The 25,759-nt window shown below is 40.5% G+C and overlaps 1 protein-coding gene across 5 annotated transcripts in view; it reads left to right on the top strand.

The window, feature by feature from the left end:
* The window catches only part of RBMS3 (RNA binding motif single stranded interacting protein 3), a 918,866-nt gene that overhangs the window by 797,481 nt on the left and 95,626 nt on the right, over window positions 1–25,759 (top strand). For all 5 annotated transcript variants that reach the window (XM_073333376.2, XM_073333378.1, XM_073333385.1 and 2 more), the window contains one exon: window positions 22,819–22,925. In XM_073333376.2, the coding sequence (XP_073189477.1) occupies window positions 22,819–22,925 (107 nt within the window). The remainder of the gene's footprint in view (window positions 1–22,818; window positions 22,926–25,759) is intronic.

The raw sequence follows: 25,759 nt of genomic DNA, 5'->3' as shown, positions 1-25,759 counted from the left end.
TAACTGGCCTGATATTTCAAAAAACTACTGAGCAGTCTCAGCTTCCAGTGAAATCCCATTTTAGGGAGATAGGTTTGTAAACTTAACCCCCTCCATATGATACCCTATCCAGTCTTTGAAATGACAGCTTTCACTTCACTTACTGGGAAGAGAAGGGTGGTGAAACAAGCCTTAATCTTCTTCATATGGTCCAGCTTCTTCAAACAGCATACGTTAAGTGAATAGTGTAGAACAGCAATTCTCAAACTGTGGGTTGGGACCCCAAGGTGGGTCACAACCCTGTTTTAATGGGGTCGCCAGGGCTGGCGTTTAGAGTTGCTGGAGCTGAAGCCGGAGCCACATCACCTGGGGCCAAAGCCTTCAGCCCTGGGGTGTGGGGTTTGGGTTTGGGCTTCAGCCCTGGGCTCAGATTACAGGCCCCCCCGCCAGGGGCTGAAGGGCTTGGGTCCCCTCCCCATCTGGAGCAGCGGGGCTCTGGCAGGCTCAGGCTTCAGTCTCCCTTCCTGGGGTCATGAAGTAATGTTTGTTGTCAGAAGGGGGTTGTGGTGCAATGAAGTTTGAGAACCCTGGTAGAATACTTTAAGAAAGCAAATTTCAAAGCTGTGATGCATGAGTATTTGCACCAAAAACTAGATTTTGAGTGGTGGTCATCCAACCAGAGAACTGAGACATACCGTGTGACCTACCAAGTGTAATATACAGTAAAAGATTTGCTATCTGGCATGCTGGGGGATGAGGGGGTGCAGGTTAGTCAAAAAATGTGATTATAACTAAGAATTATATGGAGGGAGGGAGTTTGAGTGCAAGAGGGGGCTCAAGGCTGGGAGTTGGGGCTCGGGAGGGAGTTTGGGTGCGGGAGGTGGCTTGGGACAGGGGCTTAGGATGCGGGGTGCCGGATCCGGGCAGCACTCACCTTGGGGGCTCCCCGCATGCGGCGACACGTCCCTGCTGCTCCTAGGCAGAGGCGCAGCCCTGCACGCTGGTGCCACCCTCAGCTCCCATTGGCCATGGTTCCTGGCCAATGGGAGCTGCGGAGCCAGGGTTCGGGGTGGGGCAGGGGCGGCGCCCGGAGCCTCCATGGCCATTCCTCCGTCTAGGAGCAGCAGGTACATGTTGCCACTTCCGGGGAGCCACGCGGAGCCAGGTAGATAGGCCCTGTGCCAACCAGATTTTTAATGGATATCAGAAATGCCGGTTTCTAGAGCTTTCTGGTTGGTAAAGTGCCGGATAACACAGCTTTTACTGTATAAGAGTCCCTACCCCCAAACAGCTTACTCTCTGCGAGTCTGATCCAAAGCCCAATGAAGTTGTCTTTCCTTTCCTTTCCTTAATTCTTTTTTCAGGTTTTAAGAGAGAGGCATGTAAAAGACAGAAAAGATTGGGAAATCCTCTGTTTGAAGAGAAATATAATACTGCACACGTGTGTCCCAATGATCATTCCAAACTCAGTTATTGTGGGCCTCATGGAAGGAAGTGTGTGTTTGTGAGTTATTTGTATGAGGAGATGGTTATGTGATAAATTGGTCAGGTGAAGGATGAGATCTTCCCAGAAACAGTGTGCAACAATAAATGAGAGCGTGAGAATGAACTGATGGGGTATCCAGGCTAGCATCCTTAAGAAGGTTAGTCTTGTAGATATATCGCTAGACTGGAACACAGGGAGATAGGGGTTTAATTCCTTACTTTGGAACACAAAACCTGGGTGACGTTGGGCAAGTCATTTCATCGGTCTATACCTCACTTTCCACATCTGAAGAATGAGGATAATGCTTCACTACCTTGCGTTTTGATGATAAATTAATGTATGTGAGTGCTCACTTACCACAGTGCTGGGCACCCTAAGAAAAAGGTTGGCAGAATACATGGTCTTGGGGGAACACGATATGACGAGGTCTGAGATGTAGGGAGCGGAACATAACTGTAACCCTATTAAGTGTCTAATCCTGCAACTCCTATTTATGCTGTGTAACATGTGCATGAGTCATCCTATTAGTATGGGAATACTCTCTTGAAAAAGAAACATGAATAAGAGTTACAGGATGGTACCTAAAGGACTGCTACTTTCATTTTACATGCTAGGTAAACAGAATAGAATTGATGCTAAATCAAGCCAGGTTGAACCAGTTTTGTCCATTAAGTCATACCAGCCCTTCTCTTCTAGGCCCATCAGATGCTGCAAATAATATATTTTCATTACCAATAGACAATTCTTGCCCCCCAATGTTGTGGAGAAGGTCTTCCAAGAGTAAACAGATGCAGTGCTTTCCTGGCGCTGCGCATAGACAAGCCAAAACAGTATTTCAGAGTGTGAACTGCCCAAATGTGGTATGACCCATTACTTACTGAGTGTGGCTCTATGCCCCTGTGGTGGCTGGACTGCAGAAAGGATTAAGAGTCAAGCTGGGTCTTTTCACTCAGCCAGTAGAGGCTCCTGCTTTTAGATCCATAGTTCTATTTTCAGCCTTAAGGTGATGGTGACACCAGCCAAGTGGCATTGTGTTCCATAATCCTAATGATGTTAGTTTAAATGCCAATATTTTAGCTATAGTTGTATGCAGTATTGTTGTAGCCGTGTCAGTCCCAGGATATTAGAGCAACAAGAGGGGTAAGATAATATCTTTTATGGGACCAACTTCTGTCTCACTAACTTAGAAGTTATTATCACTCTATCACCTTATCACTCTAATTGTAACTGTTTAAATTTTGCATTTTTTGCAGCAACATCCAGTTATTTCAGGGACATCTTGAGCATCAACCCTCTTCTTACCAACTAGAATAAAACCTGGCCATTTCTGTTATTTATTTGCTCAACAGCACTATTGAGGCTTTAAATATGTCTATATCATCGTGTACCATGTTTTGAAGGTACAATGAATGCTTGTAAGGCAGGTCAATATCTTACTGTTACAGTCCTGTCAATGCAAGAGTGTAATTTTAATGCTGACTTGCAACAATACAAATGCTTTAAGGTGCATTAATTTGGACATTTTTTTAATGGTGGACCATAGCTTGTATATTTTGAGTATTAAGGTTTAAAAATCCATACTGTACCCATGATTGCTTTCATTCTTCATACTTTAATGACCCCTGTTATGCGTTTAGTACTCTTAAGCCTGAGGAAAGCTTTTTGTTCCTTTTCTACAGTAATGACCATCAAAAACTACAAATGTTTAGGTCTATGGGCTTTTCCCGCCAAATCTAGATCTGTATCAGAGTACACTCTAGAAAGAAGGGGATAATTTCATCTCAATGTGTTTCTCGTATTGCTGTGAAGTTCTACAGTCACACTACTGAGCTGGTATTCTTGGGGCAGGAAATACCATAGGCCTCTGAGTTTTTTTCAGCCATATTCATCAATGTGGTCAAAGTTGTAGCCCTTTAATTCCCAGTCTATTGCATTGCTTCTGAATTTTATAAGCAACATGGAGTGGATCTCTCTGTCTGTCTAGGAAAAAGCTAAATTGTAAACAGTAAAGCTGAAAGAAAGAAAGAAAGAAAGAAAGAAAGAAAGAAAGAAAGACTCAGGGCAAGATTAACATCTCTATTAATAGCAGTGTGAAAAAAGTGATTGTACTTTTGATGGATATCAGGTCATATGCTCAGTGCACTGTTACTGACAGCAGAATATTGTTGCTCATAGCACTCCCTGCTGTCTGATTCATGCAACAGTTTGCTCTAAAGAAAGTTGCTTCCTTATTCTTCCATTAGAGAGGGCTTTCACTGGGCCCGATTCTGATATTGTTGCTCATATTTAGAGACACTTTGAATGGGACTACATGTTCAGTAAGGGTGCTACAATATGGGAGTAAGGGGGAGGCGGGGCAGAATAAGGACCAGTGTAAACAAAGGAAAGATCTCCAAAGAAATGGGGATTTACACTTTTTTAGAATGGTTGTATTTTTAATGTACAGTTGCTCAAATTCTGTATTTCTCACAGTATATTAAAAACCTAGAAGCCTGCCTTTCTAATCTCCCATGTGGCTATCTCTGATGGTATCACACATATCAGATCTCACTGTGAAGATACGTTGAATTGCCAGTGTAGTTTTGAGATGAGTTTTTAAACTGATCTTGATGGCAGAGGAATGTTGTTTTCTACATACTCCACAATCTTCTGTCTTTTCCTTGGTTTGACCCCACACACCTCCTCACCTTGACACCACCTGAAGCCTTAACGTGTCTGTTGGTAACACAATACAGCAGGTAGCCTTCAGCCTTCCCTGCAAAGTTTCTATGAGGTTTCTGTCATTCTTGAAAGAATTTGCCACAGGCAGTGACATTTCACCCATTTGTTTACTCATTCAGTTACAATCTCTCTCTGCAGAGGTCTTGGTATTGTGAAGGCCCCCTTTGTCTTCTGTGGAAATAGCTAAAGACATCCGTGGCATATGCTTTCGCTTGAAGCTTTTACATTTTTTCAAGAGCAGCACAGGAGTATTCCTCTCCCTTCACCTTCTACTTTTCCCTTCATTGCTTTAACATGGTTTCTTTTCCCATTTCTGTACCTTTTTTCCTTTCCCTTTGTCCCCCCATTTATTCTGCCCTATTTTGCCTGATTCCTATTCTGAATATTCTTCACCTTTCAATATTTCCTTTTCTGTTTCCTTTCCTCAGTCTCTTCTCTAGATAGGCAACACTATAGTAGAAGTTCCAAGCTGGGGACAAATGCAACAACAAATTTAATTTTCCATTACAAATGAGTAGGATTCGCCCTCTCTAAATTTTGGGCCCACAGCATGGGAAGCTGTTGCATGGTTTTCCTACAAACAAACCTCTGAAACACATGTAGCATGTAGAAACCAAGGAGATTTCCTTTGGTGACCTTGCTCCCCAAGGAAGTACACTGCACTTGAAATTTTCTGATGTGTTTACTATCGCTCAGTTAGTGTTCCCGTTCATGGAGTTGGACAATAATAAAGGCTTTCAAGGTTAGAATCATGTGTAATGCCATGTTGTGGCACACTGGGTTTAATGTTTAATATCAGCTACACTGTTAGAAAGGGCAGGAGTGTTGTGGGTAATGACAGCACTTGCATTAGAAGAATAGTAATTTTACTTCATAGCATTTTTTTCCGTAAATATCACCATACATAGCTGATTTATTTAAAATGTCCAGTGACACCATAATATGATTTTATATTTTACGGAGTATGGGCTCTTTTGAAGACTGAGCCTTGTATTGTGGAGAGTGTGAAACCACATCATCGCAGCAGGAGACCACGTGACATGGTATTTCAGGAGGCATATAGCCTCCTATAGCTTGCAGGGAATGCCCTCCCTCTGAAACCTTTAAAGTCCCACACCACCGCTCTACACACTTTTGCAGCATCCACTTGCCTTCTGCAGTGGAGCTTGGAAACTGAATGGAGAGGCTGCTGGTGTCTACACAGGACCCTAGAGTTGTGGGTGGGATTTCTTGTATACCCTGGGGCTCTGCACAGTGGGCAATCCATGTTCTGTGCTACTGTTAATCCCTTTTGCAAGGGAGAGAATGGAAAGCAGTTTCAACGCCCTAAGCCTGGTGCAGTTTTCGAAGTGCTTTCCCATCCTTTGGGTTTGTGGGAGGAGATGATAATGGCCCATAGTGAACGTTTGTGAAACAAAACAATAATGCTGTCTGTAGCTTTTAGAATCATTTGGCTATTTTGTCCCAAGGTGAAATAAATCCCCTATCCGTATGAGTCAGTCAGTCACAACTCTAGTAAATTTTTTCTGCTGTGTAATCTATTCCAGATCACATTCCTTACCAACTCAGGGTCAAATACGCTTTTAAGGCATTTCTGCATTCTAGTGAGTAAAGAAACACTACTCTGTGGGCTAGTACATAGTATCCTATTACAGGACCACATGCATGGAGCCTTTCCGTGAATCCAGAGGAATTTAGTGAAACAAAGAGCGGTAACAATAAAAAGAATCTCCCCTTCAGCCTTTCCCCTCACACTTACTGCAAACCTCTGCTCTTTTAGTTACACTAACAGTGTGTTATGCTCGTAAACTAGTTTGTTTTACCTTGTGCCCAATAATCATCATTGGAATATGGGGTATCAGGTAGAGTTGGTTTTAAAAATGGGGACATTTTACAATTAAAGTTTTAGGGAAAACATGTATCCTTCTGTTCATCAAAACAATTTGAATTTTTTTTGGCACTCTATAGCTGGTGAACAAATGGGATGAATTTTTCACCAAAAAGCTAGCCTTGTTTTTTTGCTGACAAATTTCAAATCACTATCTTTGGGAGTGTACAGCTGTGTAGTGTATTGGGGGCTGTGTTGGCATTGCAGGCTAGGGAGAGGTTTCCTGGTCCTGCTTACAGGGTAAGGGTGTCGGTAGAGAAGTGTGTAATCAGTGAGTCTGGTAAGAAGCAGCTTAAACCAGGGTGGGGTGAGTTGTACCTTGCTGCCTTAGGGGTCAGCTCGTTTTTTCTCCCTCTCTTTTTGGGGTCTCGTGTGTCATCACTCTGAATTCTAAGAAATAAAGTGGTGTTACATTGCAACCTGCCAGAAAGAGCATTTCTGTTTTTATCTAACTGCTCTGTGTGTATGCTGTGACCATAACAAGTTATAGCTACGATACTCATGTGGCGGTCTCTGTATTACTTTTTGGCCATGCATTATTACATCTTTACCAGACCAAAAACTTCCTTCCTGCCATGAGACTATTTTGCCACACATTTTTAACAAGCTACAAGGATAGCTGCAGATAATGGAAACATTCAGTCTATTTTTTTTAATTACAATGGCCTTTCACAAAGACACAGCAGATGTTTCTCTCCCCACAATCTGTAAACAAAATGTATTGTTGAAACATACATGGCTGAAGCAAATAAATGAATGGGCAGAAGTGAAACAGAGCAGTCCCCATTTCCTCGCCTCTCCCCACCCCCACCACACACACACACAGTTTTACATTGGGTTTGTATATGCTTTTCAGGACATTAATGATATACATGTGTTGGACCCTGAGCACAGAATGCCAAGACTCAACCTTAATTAGTGAAAAATAAATGTCCATGTACAGCAATCATTTATTACTGGTGGAAAAAAAACCATTGTATGGACATAAGACACTTTGCCAGATTTCCCTTGGTTCATATTGAAAACATATGCTTGAAGTGTGTTTTCTTTTCTTAGTGGTATTAACTCTAGCAGTGGTAGATAGAAATAGGAATAAATGGGATGGTGATATTGCTGTTTATAAATGCCAATTAATTTGTTATATAAAATAGCTTTGTATTAGGAGAGGTAGAATTTATTCTTGGTATTACATGGGTCCTAGTCGGTTCTCCTCTGGATTGTCAGTTTAAATATGGTTCACCAAATACCTTTTGGGATAATAGGTAGTCTTGGTGATCAGTAGTTTTAGTTTATGAGGATAGGAAAAATAGATTTTAAAACAGAAACACTGAGCTATTGTTTTCAGAAGCATCATTGGATCAGAGGTTTGCATTTGCTGTTGTCTTCCAAGAGCACTAAGGAGAACAGTAAAAAGTAAAATGGGTGCAAGTAAGGTCACCCATAACCAGGGACTCATTTTATTTCTATTAGAGGGGAACGAGAAAGCATCACACACTATTTGTACCTGATTTTCTGTTATAAATTACCATACATGAGATCATTTAAAATTTGCTGATATCCTGTGATGAAACTGACTTTGTTGGTATTCCAGAATAATTGAACAGTAAGAAATACGCGAGCACCCTTTTCATCCAAATAAAATAACTTCTGACTTTGCAGGAGAGGGCAAAAAGGTTTATTGAGTTCATTCTTTCTTGTGCAAGTCCATAGTCTTATAGAGGCCATCTTGTGTGAGGTCTTGAAGGACAGCTTTGTGTTTACAGTTAAAGAGTTTTCTTAGTTGAGTTTGTTCCCACTACAAAATAGAAAAGATCTTAGCCAGATCCTCAGCTGGTATAAATGGGCATAGCACAACTGAAGTCATGGTGTCGAGCTGCTTTATACCAGATGAGGATCTGACTCCTTGTAGTTAAATGGAATCAAAGGTAGAATGTTCTTAAGGTAATTTGGTTTAAGTTTGCTTTTTGTTCAAAATAAAAGTTTATTATTATTTATTATCAAAATTAGCCACAAGTTTTTGTGCTGAACATGTTTTCATTCATCAATAGTGAACTGAGGCTTCAGTCTAATAAGTAATAAAAGCAGTCTCCAGTTCAGATCTACAGTATATGTCCTTTTAGCGTAATGTTTATCTAGGCTGAGAGTCAATAAAATAAGAAACCAAATCCCCATGTGTGATTCTTTGTTGTAAATCAGTCTGTTCCTCATGAAAGGTTAGAAATTGGCTCTCACATTCTTTGCATACTGTTGTTAATATCTAGAAATTCTAATGTTCAGTTTAAACCCAAAGCAACCAATAAAACACCACCCTTCATAATTTTTTGGGCTTCGACCTTAAAATTCAAATACTGAAGGAAAAAAGGAAATGTTCCTTCAAAGAGATTTCTACACAACTGATGTCCTCTTCACAGCTCCTTGTGCAAATCAAAATCTAAGAGTCTGGGTCTTTCCACTGACTTCACGGAGTTTTGGATGGGCCAGCTGTCACTTGCTTCTCATGATCCTCATGGCTTACTTCTTTGTTACACATAGCAAAAATATGTGTGGCATACTTTTCTGTGGCCACCTAGTCAGATGGGAAAGGAAGGTGCAAAACAATAAATGATACTGTTTTAAAAAAAGCTTTTATGGGTATTTGTAACGTTTGTGTTTATTTCATTGCCATTGAGATAACCAACTTCTGCTCAAATTTATAGAGACTAATTCATGCATAAAATAACAATTTGTATAGGAAGCTAAAAGACATTAAAGCTGATAAAAATAAATAAGTAATAGAAACCAAGGAAACAGAATCCCCAGTAATAATCTGAAAGAAAATGCATCTCTCGTCAGTTCATGCAAAATCTACGTCACTCATGCAAAACACTTTTTCTTCTTAGGGAAGCTGTCCAATAGCAAATCATTGCAAATGGATAAGATCCAGGATAGGAAACTATAGTGCTGTTATTCTGCCAATTGTTTGCACCTCTGCCAAAAAAAAGATGCGACCGCTTTTCTTTTCTCAAGCATTCTGCTTAGTCACTGTGACATGAAATAAGGTATGTGGGGCCTGGGTTCCACACAGAAGTCCTTAAAAATGGAAGGCTAAGGTGTTGTTTCTTACATATTGTACAGGCAACATTCAGGTTTTTAATGATATTGATCAGGCTCTGATGGGCATTACTGAATAAGGCTGATAAAGGTAACAGAATCAAATGAGACAACACAGATAAAATAGAATATTTAAATAACACATGAAGTTTCACATATGCAGGAAGTGTTTACAGTGAGTCAGTAGTTAGTACTCTTGCCTCTGAATCTGAACTGATCTAATGTTCTGGTCCAGTGTGCTCTTGTCCTTTTTCAATAAGGCTTAAGTCCAACTCCCTCACCCCTTTTGGCCATTTAGGATCCCATCATGACAGTTGCTGCAATTCCAGTGACCTGGCTAGGTTCCAGTTTCTATAAATACATTCTGCAAATTTTAGTGGGATATGGGTCCTGTCCTGTAATACTATCAAACCGAAGTGGATGGAATGATCCCCACATACTGCATGATTTGTTTATTTATTTTGATTGTGTATTCATTCAATAGAAAGGAGAGCTCTTTTCATTTAAGTGCTTCTTGAGGCATTTTAAAAACACAACTATGGGCATGTCTACACTTTGAGCTGGGGGTGTGATTCGCAGCTTGAGGAGACATACTTGTGGTAGCTCTCATCAAGCTAGCTTGCTAAAAATAGATAGTAAATGCGGCAGGTCGAGTAGTGGGATGGGCTAGCTGCCCTGAGTACATACCTGTCCGAGACTTTAGGCACATACTAGGGGTGGCTAGTCCATCCTGCTGCTCATGCTGCTATGGGTACACTCTAATTTTAGCCTGGTAGGTTGATGAAAGCTGTTGCAAGTATGTCTCCTCAAGCTGGGAATCAGATGCCCAGCTCAAAGTGTAGACACACCCTAAGAGTTCACTCCTGTAACCCTCCCCTTCTACCAGTAACGTCTGAAGTCATCGGTTCCACGCAATGGCGCACATAACCTGATTCCGCTCTCACTTACAGTTACACCAGTTTTGCACTGATTCAACTCAATTGACTTCAGTGGAGTTACTCCTGATATACACTAGTATATACATTAGTGAGAGGAGAATCCTTCTTTAGAAGGACTTTTACATTTGTAAAATTAACATACATTTGACCAGTACCTTCAGAATGTGGGTATGCCCTTCCCCTTCCAAAGAAACATTTAACGTAAGATTAGTTGGGTTTGAAGTTTCTTACGTTTTAGTGTTAGTGCAAAGTGATATTTAACACAAAAGCAATGAAAGTGGCGAGAGAAGGAATTGCTACACTTTGTAATCTCTCCCATCCAAGGCCTCTGAGACTGGTGCCAAAATCAACACAAGTGCTTAACAGGAAAGAAATGTTTAGTTCATTAAATTTCCATTCAAAATAGCCTTATCCAAATCCCACTGAAGTCACAGGAGTCTTTCATGGGCTTTGATTCAGGCCTATAGTTTAATATAAAAGAAAAATCCAAGTACTCCTTATTGTTGAGCCTCTGAAGTGCCTGCTCTGGAATGCAATTCCCACACATAAATCTGTTTAATCCTGTTCAGCATCAATTCCTGTTACCCATCTGACAAGGGAGAAACAGTAGAACTGGTCGAAAAAAATTTGTATCAACAGTTTTCTTTGGAAAAAGTTTTGTTAAAATCAAAACATTTTGCAGGAACTGTTTTGACTTTCTTGTTTGTTTTGACTGTTATATCAAAATATTGTAAATATTACTTTAAAATATCATTTTAAATATTATTATTTAATATTAGATATATTATGTTTAATATATCATAATGTTTTGATATTATAAAAATAAACCATTTTGACAATATTGAAATGAAACATTTGATAGTTCCAAATCATTTTTATATTTTTGTTTTGAGAGCAATTTCAAAATTTCAACTTTTTCATTTGATTCTGAATGAAAACAAATTTAGAAATGTCAGAATTGTTTGCAGAATGGAAATTCCAGTTTCTAACCAGTTCTAACAAACATTTCTTTGGGTTTCCACAATGATATGATAAAGCACAGTTTTGATTGAGGCCTGATCCAACTTCCATTGTAGGATGACCAACTTTCTAATCTGTGAAAACCGGACACTGAGCACCAGAACCTCCCCCGCTCGCTGTTCCACCTCTTTCCCTCGAGGCCCTGCCTCCCCCAGCTCCTCTTCCCCCCACACCATCACACTCTGCACTCTCCACCTGTGTCCCCCTGGCAGCTGATCAGGGCTCTAGGGGTGGAGGGGTGACTGGGTCAGGATGTTCAAGGGAGAGCCGCACTCTGGGGGTGGGGGTGACTCTGGCAGGGTGGAAAAGGGAGGGAGAACCACACTCTGGAGGTGGGGGAGAGACTGGGGCTGGACAAAACAGGGGAGAGCCATGCTCAGGGCAGGACAGGACAGGGGAGCCGCTGGTACCTCTCTCTGCCGGAGGAGCTGTTCCCTGAGTGCTCTTCCAGGCTCCAGTAGCAGTTGCTGCTCTTCCTGCCCCTTCCCCTCCCCTGGTGGCGGAGGCCAGTTACTATGGCTAACCGGACACTACCAGGTTCCCTTTTTGACTGTACTTTCCGGTCAAAAACCAGACATCTGGCAACCCTCCTCCATTGGAGTCCATGGAGTCTCTCCATTGACTGCAATAAGAGCTGGCTTGAGCTCCTTAGCTAGCATGCTGTCTCCCCCAAAGTGCACACACAATTAACTCTTTTATCTTTTCTAAATAATTTGTTTCTCTAGAATAGAAACATCAGCTTGCTGCTTGACATAATATTTCTCCTCTGAGATTTACTTTCCTTTTCTAATGTATTTGTGTACTTTGGAAGAAATTGCTACAGAAAAAGATGAAAGGATGGTTTCCTATTTCTTAAGACAGAGAGGTGAACTGGAGATAATGACTTAAGCTACAATATAGTTTATCAAAAGTTATTCGCTCTTTTTCGTTTCTAGCCAAACAGCTGTTCTCTTTTTAATTGTCGCTTTGGGGTACTTTTCTGTTATATAAAGCTGTTTCCCCACGTTATACAATTATATTGCAAAGGGGCCTTCTGGAAAAACCAAAAGCAACATTAACCCATTGTTTTGTTTCAGAATTAGAACTGTGTAAATCCACAGATAGTTTAAAAGACAGCAGAACGTTATTTACAATTGCCTGTACATATAGCAGCCCTACATGTCTCCCCTGCAGGAGATGGCAAGGAAGCATTTGAGCATGAATTAGTGACAGCTTGTTGTACCGTCATCTGTATATGTTAAGGATTTCTGCTGCCACTCATCATCCTGGTAGCTTGTCTGGTAACTTTTTGTAATTTTGACTATAGATTTTATAAAGCATTTCTACAAATGCACTATAGTTACATTAAATTATTTTATTATTTAACAGCTATCCTTTTAACTTAGTGTGAAGCAACTCAACATCAGGTCTTAGTAGCTGATGTCATCGTGATTGGACCATTGAATAATTTAGATAAAGCAGTATCAGTAACAAAGAATGCAGGAAAGCAATGCAAATGTAGAAGAATGCAACCGAACAGCAGCAAACTAGTCAATAAGTAATATCACGAGAAGTACAGTTGATTAAAAAAGTGCATATATTTTGAGGAAAAAATGAAAAATTTTCATTTTTTAAAAAAAATTTTGCAGAAAATTTTGCATGTTTTCAATGAAAATGGCAGGAGAAGAAACTTGTTCTTTTTTCTGTCAAGAGGTTTTTTCATTTTGGTCAAAAAGGTACTTTCTGTTGAAAAAGATTTTTGACAGAAAATTGCTGACAAGCTTTAATAAACATATTATATAAGCAGTGCCTCAGAAGCAATTAACTTTAAAATGTGGGATTGTTGAGCTTTTCTCTATAGAAGAAAGGAAAAGGGGCAGAGGCTTCAAAAAACTAAGTTTAATTATCAGAATGTATTATGATGAACAGATCCTCAGCTGGAGTGAGTTGGTGTAACTCCATTCAAAATAATGGAGCTGTTCTGTTTTGCACCAGATGCAGATCAGGTCCTTACTATACAGAATCATAGGTCAGAATGTTTTTACCAAATTAACTTGTAGGACTTGAGCTAGTTTCTGTTTTGGATACTTTTGACCCTCATTTTACTTAAACTGTTTAATTGTTTTACATTTTTTACATCCTGCTGGTCCATAATGTGAACTAATGCTTTTGGTTATTTTCTTTAAAAAAAACAAAACAAAAACATTTAATTCAGCAAACGTTTGGTGGCCTAGAAATCAGCTACTGCTTATGCACAGTAATCACTTTTTCATAATTACTCTGCTCTTTTCTTATTGTGCATTGTTCTAATTATATTTTAAATACTCCCTTTTACAAGATAAACTATAATGTCTCTGATCATGTTTTAATCTGTGGATTGCAGAACTGACTTGTATCCACGGAGGGGTTGTTGTTGTTGTTTATTTTCTGTTTTAACCAATGTTAAAATAAATTAAAACTAAGTTGAAATTTAAACTCTAAGATAAAAGAAAATGTAAGGGCCTCATTAAAGGTCCCAGTTCAGCAATGTGCATAAGCACATGGTTAATTTTAAGTGCATAATAACCCTGTTAAAGTTAAGGATGTAAGCTCTTTGCTGCATGGAAACCAAAGTGCTCAGCATCTTGCAGGATCAGACCATAGCAAGACATTTAGGATGAGCATTTCTACTATTAGGATTCAGGCAGAATCCTGTTGGGTCCGCTCATGTGAAGGCAACTACAGGATCAGGACCTCAATTTGAGTTATTCTGCCACAGTGTCACAGCACAGGTGTATCCTACATATACCAGTCTCACAGCCTTGAAATATTACTTACACGAATGGGACCAGTTACAGACTGGCTGAAAACTACTCTTGATTTATTGTCGGATGATATGAGATTTCCTCAGATCACACAGAGATCAGTTGTGCTTTGTGGGAGGCGAGTGCTCAAATAAAATGTTCCAGCTGGACATTTGATGATACCTGCGTACGAAGAAACAGTTGACAATCTCCAAAATTGGGGAGCGGGGGGCGGGGTAGAAATTAAGCTCCCAAAACGTTGAATTTCCAATGTAATTCTAAACCTATCTCTTTTACTACTGTTTTTCAATATGGAATAAGATTGTCCAAGGATGAAAAATAAATTAGCTCTACTTTTTGTGAATTAGTCTTCCAAAGAAATCATTGATTGTGCAGTATTGGGAGTTTCTTGGTTTATCAATGGCTTGTTCCTTCTTGTTTTGTGATACAACAGCAGAACTGGGAGCGGGGAGGGTTGAAATGGTCTGTGATAGCCCACAGAGCACTTGCTAGTAATCCATGCAGAGCTGACTGGCTTCCTTATTTCTAGCTGAGGGAAACTGAACTGATTGGAGTAGATTAAATGAAGAACAAAAGTACCTGCTTCTCAAACATGAACTGAAAACAGTTAAAATACACAGATACATTCCTAGTTTTACTTTTCTGTGTAAGAACTTGCTGTCATTGCCATATAGATGCAACATGATTGTGAATGGGAAGAAGATAAGACAATCTTTCCTCACATTCTCTCAAATAGAAAAAGTTTCAGCACTCCTGAAATGGCAAGATGGGATTCGCTAGATGAAAATGAGAAGCTTTCACCCTTCTCATTCTTTTACAAAATACATATTCATGAATAGATGTAGATTTTTGCATGTACCAAGGCTCTTCTCAGCATTACCAGCCTCGTTTGCAGCTTAGTGACGCTCTTTATAAGAATTCATCTAAGCTCAGGTGAATGCATAATAAGGAGCCTCTGTATTAATAACCAATTAGAACTTTTAGATTCTTCAGCTTAATTGAGTTTGTCCTCCTGACGTGAAACGTTTCCAATGGACTACCAAGATTTGGTGGGGATTATCACAGCCACTTCTCAGCTAGAGATTCTGTCCTGTTTTGCATATTATCCATTGCTGTGCGAAGACATAATTAACTCGCCCTATGGCTTGTTAATGCTGTCTATCCATACAATCAGTCTTTCTAAAGCCACTAAGTCTGAAACATTGCTATCTTGCAAGAACTGTAACAGTAATGCACAGAACCCCTTTCAGTAATGGACAGGTGGGAAGAATGAAGAAATGGCTTGAAGAAAATAAAAATACAACCTCGGTTCTCCCCTCCCCTGAACTCCTTTGGTGAAATCCTTGCTCCTGGACTGTGAAGCCAATGGGAATTTTGCCATCTACTTAAATGGGGGTCAGGATTTTACCACTGAACAACAACAGCATCACAACCTTTTCTCCAACCAGCCTCTAATATCCCTGATGTTGATGTTGGTTCCACTTCTTTCCCAGGATTGAAAGTCTGAATCACGACCACTGAAGTTCATGGAAAGACTCCCATTGACTTGAGTGGATTTTGAATCAGGCCCCTTGTAAGCATTTCCCAAGTTTAGAGCTTCTCCCTTGGAAAGGGTGATGGGCCCCATTACAGTTACTGCCATGTAAGAAGCCAGCAAAGATGCACCCCCTGCCTCGAGGAGCTTATATTGTTTTAATACACTAACTTGGTCTATTGAGCACCGGACCCCTGACTTTTCTAAAAGGTGAGCATCATTAAAAAATCATTCCAGATGCACTGAGAAATGCCACATCTCCCGTGGGCTTTGAAGAGATCAAAAATATCTTTAAATACAAACAAATAAAAAAGGAAAGCAAGCAAGCCATACAATAAGTCGCTCTGCTTATCAATTCAAAATATGAACACTTATAAAATATTCACACTACGTTTTATTTTATGTCAAAGTTTAGAAAGATTGGCAAGAGCACAGAAAGGGCTGCTAAAATATATTTTCAGCCCACATTATTCATACCAAACAATAAGGAAAAGGTAAAAGTACAATCAGGGAATTCAGAAATGTCCAGCAGGAGCAAACGAAAACCACAGCAGAAATATTTTTAAAAGATTCCCACACACCATCCTCTTGAGGTATTTGAAATACAAATAATTTCTCACATCTAGTACAACCCCTTCTACCTTTGATACTTTTCTCGTGTTGTTGTTATGCTTTGAATGGTTTCTAAACAGTTACTTTTTTAAACTGATAACCACAATACCTGAGTGAGATTTTTTTCCCTTTTCTAAGGTAAATTTTGTTATCTTTAAAGCACCAGTGAGATCTCATGGAACCCTTTGAAAAGCATTTTACTTTGAAATAGCTCTGCTGATATGGTGTAATGGCAGATATTTTCTTTCCTGTATTTCCTATTTTTATGAATTTATTTCTTAAGAAAGCTTGCATTAAAATAGAATATTTTTAATTATGGCTCTGATCCTGGAAAGGCTGGAGACCCTTCCTCTTAAAGCATGCATTGGGGCTGAATGCAGTAGGGAGATGGGCATCTCTCAGTGGCTCAGGACTGTGGGAGCGGCACTATACTTATGAGGCTGACAGAAACATTGATGAGTATCCTGGTCTTTTCTGACAGCACAGCTGCTGTGCTTCCTGATGCATTGCTGCTCCTTTGGGAGAAAGGCACTCCCTTTCCTTCTGCCCCACTTACATGCAGCAAGATTGTCCGGTTTCTACTTTGTGGGACTGCTGATCTCATTCTCCAGGGTCTGTGTCCAGGAGATCTAAATAAATGGGATTCTCCCACTCTAGGACTACACCTGCCGCCTCCGTGCAGCCTAGTCCTCCATGGTGTGGCTTTCCATCCTCCACAAAACAATGACATTGGTCCCATTTTTGGCCCCTCCCTGCCTATATACAATCATTTTCTTCCCCTTGAGCACCAGATTCTGAGAGAGACTTTCACTGGCTTGCAATAGCAGAGGGACAAGCAAGAAGTCTCTGCTTTCCTTGCATGGCTGCACCAGAGCAGGTCTGTCCACTGCCCATGAGCACGGCCATCGTCTGCTGCTGGAAAGCTCATCTGAAACCACAGTTTAGGGCTCAGCATGAGACTAGGGATTTGTCCTGCAGCGGTTGGCAGCACTAGCTTTTATGGAGCAAAACCTCTTTTTGACCGTAACTTCTGAACATTTTAAAATCAGAACAAGATTCGGCACATGCCTGGCAACTGTCACATGTCTCTGAGATGTGTATCTGTGTGCATGCATTCAAAAGGGTTCTGGAAAAAAGTAGGAGACTCCCTACCCAACTTTTCCAGAGTTGCTGGGTTTTTTTCTAAACTCTTAATTCTTTTATAGCCATTTCCCCAAATTTCACCCATTAACCAAATTTCTCTTAAAAATGCACAACTATCATAGTTCTTACCCTTCACTTTATGTTTTTACAGGAAATATTAGGCCAAATTTTCAGGCCAAAAGAAAGTATTAGATTATCTAAGCAGACTTGCATAACGAAAGCCATAGAATTTCACCCAGTTACTCATATACGTAAATAAAACTGTGGTTAACTCCTATCAAACGGCAAAGTTTAAATGTAAGGCCTAGTCACAGTGCTGCTGCCATATCCCTGCTGCACTGTATATTCCACACCACCAACTGAACTTCAGAAGACACGCCTTTTGAATACTTTACTTTCATTAGCACGTTGTAATAAATCAAGACTAATATGAACCTGTGGATATCACGCTCTCAGAAGCACTGATAAAGACCTCTGAAATACCCAAATTCCTTCCCAAATGTGCCAAAATGAGCATTATCTATACTTTTGTTAAGTTCGGTATGGGCAGCCAGAGCCCTGTGATGTGAGCCACATTTCATGGCTTTTGTGCCAGGGTGACGTGAGATAACGCAGTGTCATGACACTGAATATTTACATAGTTAATTACACTGTGCCTTGGAGAAGTTACTCTGTGGCTGTCCGCTGGGTTCCATTTTTTTGTTGAAACTACTTTCCAACAAAAAGCAGAAAACCTTTTTTTCCTAAAATATATGCAGCACCTTTTCTGAGCAATTCTAAATGCAGATTATTGTATGGCAATGGGTCACCTCTGCCAGCGGATCCAGCATGTAATCTATGTAGATTATGATAAATCCCAGCATAACAAGAAACACTGACCTGTATCAACCTTTTGTCCCTAAAATGGCATAGAATAGCACTTGATTGAGAGATGTGGATCTCGCTTCCTCATGCTACTTTTTTGTTGTTCAAAATCTTTCTTGAATTTCATGTCTCTGATTGCAATTAAATGACTCTCTGCCTCTCTCCTTGGCAGTGCTTCCCTGTTCAAGTAAGAAAATATATCTAAGTTTGTACAAACATAGACATCTGTGCATTGTTTGGAGGACATATGCTCAAGAGTTGCCAGATCAGTGTGCAGCATTACTTGGAAATGCATGTGCTCAGGACTTGCACACTTTCCCCTGCTTGAGTTGAGCTATGTAACATAAGAACTAGAGTTGGCTTAACATTCCCCTTTCATTGATCATGGTGATGCCAGGCGGCTGTGTTCCTCTTTCAGCCAGGATCTAACATGAATAATGGAGCCTTTCATAGATTCTCCAAAATATTGCCTGTTTGCCTTACCAATATTTTCCATTTGTCATGCTGCTTTAACAGCAGCCCCTCCACTGGCTCGCTAGTTAGCTAGCTTTTGATATAGTCACATCATCTGGTTTCCTGCCCTGAATAACTCAGAGCATTTCAGATGCTGAGTTCTTGTCAGATTTTTGAAGTTTACACAGGGTTGGGCCTGGTCAGTTCTTGGATGGGAGCCCTCCAAGGAAACCCCAGGTGCTGCAGGAAACTGTGGTATAATTACATAGTTGGTACTTGTCTCTATAAATTAGTCCCAGCAGGGTACTATGGGTACGCTATGCTGCTGGAGGTGCTCTTGTGGATGAGATGTAAAACCCTTAACCATTTATGACTGTTAAAATCTCTTCATGGAATATTGTGTAAGAATGGGTGCTTGATACCCACTATCTTCGTCGAATTCTCATTTAAATAGTTATTGCCTAACTTGAAAAAAAAAAAACCCTCCCATTGTTTCAGCTGGAGAGATTTGTCTCCATTTCACAGAACAGTAGACATAAAAGAGAGAGGAGAATTATTCTTGTAGGCCAACAAATCCGTCTCCCATACAGAACTATTCTCTGTTGTACATTAAGTAGGGTTTGTCAAGTCTATTTTTTAAAATCCCTTGGGTTGAGGCCTCCCTTTCCTTCCCTTCTTAAAAACAATCAAGCAAATTCTGGACATTTAAGGCTAGATTCTATAATTTCATCTGGCCCCACTTTATCATTCTGCGAGGTACAAAGGAACCAAGAACTGGCCACACAACTTGCCAACAGAGAATTCCTCCTTTGGAGGGGAACTTTGCTGGCACAGATGTGTTAGCTCCAGTCCCTGTGTCTGCTATCCCCACACCGTAGTGTAAAGTCATGTTAGGGTGTGGGGTCATGGTATTGTCAGAGTTTAGCTACATTATGCCTCTGTCGCTGGTGTAGGGCCCATTCAGGACCTGCTAGGAAGCAAATGTATTTTTCATGGGGTTCAGAGCTGGCTCTAAGAATCGGGGAATTGGCTCCCTGACATTCCACCCCTCTGGCCTGACAGAATCAAGCCTATTGTATTTGTGTCTTTATATCTTTGTGTTGGCTGCAACATCTTGTCCCGGCTGTGGCTAAATAAATACTATAGTAGAGTATATGCCAATATAGTTTGGTAAAGGGTTTTGGTGTCCTGCTGGGTGTAAGGTGTTGTATTAAAATAATGTGTTGTGTCATAAATAAGCCAGGCTCTCCCTTCCTGACAAAACCAGACTTTCAGTCCATACGTTGCATTAATGCTCTGATTGCATTTGTGTGAGTTGATCTGTTTGTCATAATTCCTTCTAATTTGCTAAAGAGGAGTGAACGTTCCCAAACAGAAATCTAGCTGTGAAGGGTATCATGTGCATGTCCCTGTGTCCCTATAGTCAAGTCAGTGCATTTCTTTCTCTAGACAAGGACAGAGTTGTTTTGAAATATCACTCAGTGATCTGTGCCACTCTCTTCTTAGTCAGCTTTAGGCAGGTCCATACTAACAACGACGAGGCTGTAAAATGGTATTGATGGATATCTGGAAAGCCAGAAATTGCGACCGCCTCCCATTTGTGGTTTACTAGTATACAGAAAAGATGATGTAATAAACCATATGACCTCCCACCTTTCTATACCAGTTGGTAATGTACTACCTAAACGTGCATGTGCCGATGCCACCTACATGTGGTTAGCTGGTAGTTATGGTGTATGCATGTACGCCACACATGAATTTGCTATGTCATGCTTTTTCTAGTGATTGATATATATCTATAAAAGTCTTCTTTTATTTTATTGTATTTATGCAGATTTTATAGATATATATCAATCACTAGAAAAAGCATGACATAGCAAATTCATGTGTTGTGTACATACATATATTAAATACATATACATATATATATTAAAATAAAAAGCTTTTGAAGCTTCAGAAGTGACTCCAATAAATCTTTCTCCAGTGCTATCTTAGCATTGTCCTCTCAGTTACACCAGAGTAAATTATGAGGGACTGCACTGAAATTGTTGGAGATAGATCAGTGTAAAGCTGGTGTAAGTGAGGGATAATCAGACCCTTGGAAGCTGGCCATCTGCAGAGAGAATCCCCACAGCCACCTTGAGGCATTTAAACTTTCATTATTTTAAATTTTAAATGGCTGGCTGAGCATTGCCTGTACTAAAACCTGATACAATAATAGAAGTCAAAGGTGTGAAAAGGCTTCTGAGGTCATCTAGTCCATCTTCCCGCCTATACTAATATTGTTTCCTGCAGTTCAATTTTCAAGTGATCCTGGAAATTACTGCCCCGTAAAATGGGCACTTGAAAGAAAACAAAGCAATTCCAGCTTCAGATGTAGCTAAAGGGATCCCATGCCACTGAAACAGTGTGGTTCTAATGTTGAAGCCTCTGTTTGTCCTGTTGCTTTGTTACAGTTTTCAAATGAGGACAATTTAAACCTGTGATTTATATCTGTGAGTCTTCTTGATCTACCTGTTACTGTGCATGGATGAGCTGTTCAAATATTATGAGAACTTCCGGAAACTTAAAATAAATAACACCTTTTTAACTAAAAAACTGCTTAATTTTCCTGCCCCCCTCTTTTTTTTGGGGGGGGGGGTGATTTCTGCACTTCCAGGTGGCAGTCATAAGTGGAGGTGTTGTAATACTGTCAGAATGTCTATTCTTGTGGGGTTTCCACCCAACCAGGATGAAGAAAAATTGGAAGTATTACAAGAAGCTCACTTCTCATAAGTTTTCCATTCCAAATCTGCAGACCCAAGAGATTTCAGACAGTTTCAACAAGATTCAGATGAGAAGCATTGTTTTGAGGCTTATTAGAATCAAACCCTTTGAGGTTTGGTACAAATATTGATGCATGTATCAGTTTGCATGGATGATCATTTCTGGGCAGAGTGAGAGGGGAGAAGCAGCCTAACAGTTGCAGAACTAAAATGATTAGGGTTTGCCCCCCACCACCCCTTTGTGGATTGGGGACACAGAAGGGCTAAATTCCAGATAGAAAATGCATTAGTGGTAGGGTTACAGGATTCTGTTTTTTGACCAAAAAACACCCCAAATCCCTCATCCCTGGCCCCACTCCAGAGCCCGCACCCCCAGCCCAGAACCCATACCTCCCCGCACCTCAACCCCCTGCTCCAGCCCAAAGTCCCCTACTGCACCCAAACTCCCTCCCAGAGACAGCGCCTTCCCCCACACACACCCCAACCCCCTGCCCCAGCCCTGAGCCACCTCCTGCACGCCAAACCCCTCATCCCTGGCCCTACCCCAGAGACCACACCCCCAGCTGGAGCCCTCACCCCAACCCCCTGCCCCAGCCCAGTGAAAGTGAGTAAGGGTGGGGGAGAGCAAGCTACAGAGGGAGGGGGGATGGAGTGAGCTGTAAGCAGGGCCTCAGGGTAGGGGTGGGGAAGGGGGTAGGGCGGGGTATTTGGTTTTGTGCTGTTTGAAAGTTGAAAACCCTAATTTGTAGCATTGGCTGAATAATGTTTAAAAGCCTATTTCTAAAGCTGGGTAGTTGGGAGAAGGTACCAAGACACAAAGTTCCCTTCCTGTTGTACCTATGTTGTTTGTGTTAATATCTTCATTGGAGATTCTATTATGAGTTCCATTTTCTGATCTGTAGCTTTTTGAGCGTTCGTAGTTCAGCAGCACACTAGCCTTGATAACTATTGTAGTCTCAGAGAACAGATCTCCAGTCAGGAAGGTAAGGAGGCGCATCAGCTGCCACCTCTCTTAAACTGGACAGAGTTATAGGAAAACAAAGGTAATTGGACTGTGTTTGGCAAAAGTCTTCTTTTATTTTATTTATGCAGATTTTTAAGCGTTGGGTGCTGAAAAACACAGAAATCATGAAAACACTTATTCCCAAAAAAGATTCTTGCAAAGTTTCTATAATAAAAAAAGAGAGCTGCTTTGATAAAGCCATTATTATCCTCAAACAAATGCTGGTCATGAATACGTGTCTAACATAACAGAAATAAATGCCTGACCCTACTATCCCACTATAGCGAGTTAACATTCTGTGTAGGCTGATTATTTTTTCAACAATATTTGTTATAGTCTTTTAAGGTCTGCCAGTGTATTTTTTTAAGCTAAGTTAGTAAGAACAGCTGCCAGTGGAGCCAAGGCTAAAAGATGCAAAAAATATCTGCAGAAGGCAAGATTTTACTTCAAAAGACCAGTATTACAAAGCATTACTGTTGCTAGTATAATCACTTTCTTTGGGGGGTTGCTAATATAGACTGGGTTTCTTGTCTTTACAGCCCCCACTGAGCCTTTGCTCTGCAAATTTGCTGACGGAGGACAAAAGAAGCGACAGAATCAAAGCAAATACACACAGAACGGAAGGCCGTGGCCAAGAGACGGAGAGGTGAGTGGCACTCAGCAATCATTATTCAGCCATTTGGGAGGAGAACCTATGGGTCTGGCTTTCAGGGCCTTGATCAAATCAGGTTCCATGCAAAACAAAATGGCTTCAAAAAGAGAGGGATAGAGCAAGACTTTTATGTTAATGTGTCAAGTGTAAAGTTACAGAATGGAGAGGTGTAATTGACCTCAGCGTTGCCATACAGTGAGCTTGCAGTCTGTTCCCAGACTTGACCTCAGTGGATATGTACAGATGCACCACCAACCCTGGATAGTTCTGCAATGTAGCAGTCATGCAGATGAGAGCATGTACAGCTAAAATTAGCAATGCAGTGATAACTTCTTACGTTACGATATATAGTTGTAAAATAGCACCCAGTGGCAAAGCTATTACCAGTCTTCATGGTGCTCTTTTTTTTAAGGTCAGGCATGGAGAGTGTATTGCTTATACAAATTGAAAAATACACTTGCACCCAATTCATATCTAATGAAAGAAGGTTCCACAGCAGGTCTGAGTTTGGGCTCTTTGTTCAGTTGACAGACAAGGAAGTTACCAGTTTCCATTTTGGGTATGGGGAGATGATAATTTAACAGTTGCTTCCTTTCATTGCTGTAAATGTTCAACAAACTGGAACTCCTTTTCCATGTGCATGTACCCAAAGCAACTCCATTGGTGTACCAAACAAGAATGATGTTTGTTTGGCCCTTCAAGTGTTTGTTTATTCCTCTTGAATGTTGTTATGAGATGAAGCCATTTGAATCAGTGAAGTAAATCTGATGGTAATGCAATCTTGGGAATTGGTATAGCTGCTAGAGTGAAGTTCTTCCATGCCTAAAGGACTCCTCTCCCCCCCTTTCCCCGCCCCTTCCTGGAGTTTATCACTGGGATGTTAAAAAGTTTTACAGGTTGTTATGTTCTAACTAGACTCCAGCTTGATTTGGTTAGCTGATACTTTGCAGACCACTAGTCCAGGAAGTTCAGACCATTAGTATGAAGCACCATAAGTGAGCTCCTAAAACAAACCAAAAAGGCATCTTGAAAGCAATCAAAGATTTGCTCACTTTAACAAGGCGGCTACTGTACACTGATCCTTTTTACAACAAAAATTCCTAAAAGTACGTTTAGCTTGCAGACTTAGAGCACCAGTCTGGCAGCCACATTGACATGACAGACTGAAATAGCCTGCAAGGGGTCATTACGGTCTGGTATGCCACAAATCCAAAAAAACAGAGAAGTCTCCTTTGGAGACATAATGTTTTATCGTGTTAAGAATCTACACAATAAGGAGTGCCCAAGAAGGTTTTGACTATCCCATAAAAGTCTCTAAAGACTGGTTTATGTGGTAGGCACTATTTCTATTAGGCCAACAATTCATATTTTAAACAGCCTGTGCTCATATTTATGCAATAGATGCCATTCCAACCTATTATGTCAACTGTTCTACACGTTCTTAAGTTCCAATCAATAAACAGCAAGAGAAAGGAAAGTGAAAATTGACATGCCACCATTATGCCTACTTCAGCTCAGTGCATGACACATCCCATATTGCTGGAATAGTTAGACACAATGGGGCAAGTTAAGGACAATGTTACACTCATGACTTACAAATAGGATTTGCTTAATATGTTAATAATCGTTAGCTTCAAAAAGTTTCATATTCTCTGTGTATATTTAAAGTCTGCTGCAGTTTCCACGGTATGCATCCGATGAAGTGAGCTGTAGCTCACGAAAGCTCATGCTCAAATAAATTGGTTAGTCTCTAAGGTGCCACAAGTCCTCCTTTCCTTTTATCCAAAGAGAGCAGTTCTTAGTACTATTCTACAGTACAAAGCTAGGGTCACTCAAAAGATGCCATTAGGTTACCTGTACACAGAAGCAAAACAAAGTTGGAAAGAAAATAAAGAAATGAAGGCAAGAAGATTTCCAGATAGAAATATCCTCGGCAGATGTTAATGACCTTTGGTAACACTTTACTATCTTTTTAGGGGCTGCTAGCTGAAGTAGTTGAGACAATAATGCATTGAATCTTTTAGTGGAAGTCAGCCGTTTATTTTATATCTTTGATGTGTTCATACATTTTTCACAGTTGCTAGGCAAAATCCTTTTGTGCAGTTAATGTTATTGTTTGAAATGTAATGGAATTTTTCTAGCTCTTTATACTGTGCCTGCAAGCAAGACACATTGGTCAATTGTTTTGCATGCTATGAGCCTCACATTGAATACCTTCTGTAATAATATTTGTTACAACTATCATATTTTTAGGCAAAAGGGACAGGGAATAATAAGGAATAATTACCCAGAGAACAGGTGTCCTACTTTTGATTAGGGATGAGATATTAAAACCTTTCCTGCACCTCTGCTTTTCTTGGTTCCACTAAAGTAGTGAAATGCCATCTCAGCGATACTCCCTTGATACCTCCAACCTGGCCACATCTTGTGAGATATGATTTCCAGACCAAAATATATTTGGCAATGATTCAGCTACACGTTTGAACGCTTGGTGCTTATGTGAACTGTATCTCTGAAACCTCTGAGGTTGGATCATCGTTAATACTGAATGCAGATGAGGGTTATTGTTTAGGAGAACAGACTCCAGAGAAATGACACCAGCACTTTTGTCAAAGGCCTCAAGTTTGGGTATGCAAAGTAGAAACAGGCAGCTGTGTGCAATACTTTGATGTAGGGGGAAAAATGCAGGAGATTTAGTTAAGAAGAACGAATAACTGCATTGTTATCTCGCTGTCCATTCTATTCTCAAATCTGTAGCTTTCCTTTATGGAAAAGGGGGAGGTAATTCAGGGTACCACCACTATGGCACACTGATCCCAGCTGCATTT

This window comes from Lepidochelys kempii, chromosome 2, assembly GCF_965140285.1.
Source record: "Lepidochelys kempii isolate rLepKem1 chromosome 2, rLepKem1.hap1, whole genome shotgun sequence".
Classification (NCBI taxonomy): domain Eukaryota; kingdom Metazoa; phylum Chordata; order Testudines; family Cheloniidae; genus Lepidochelys; species Lepidochelys kempii.
Note: the sequence above shows the minus strand (reverse complement) of the source record. Positions and strands in the feature narration are given on the sequence as shown.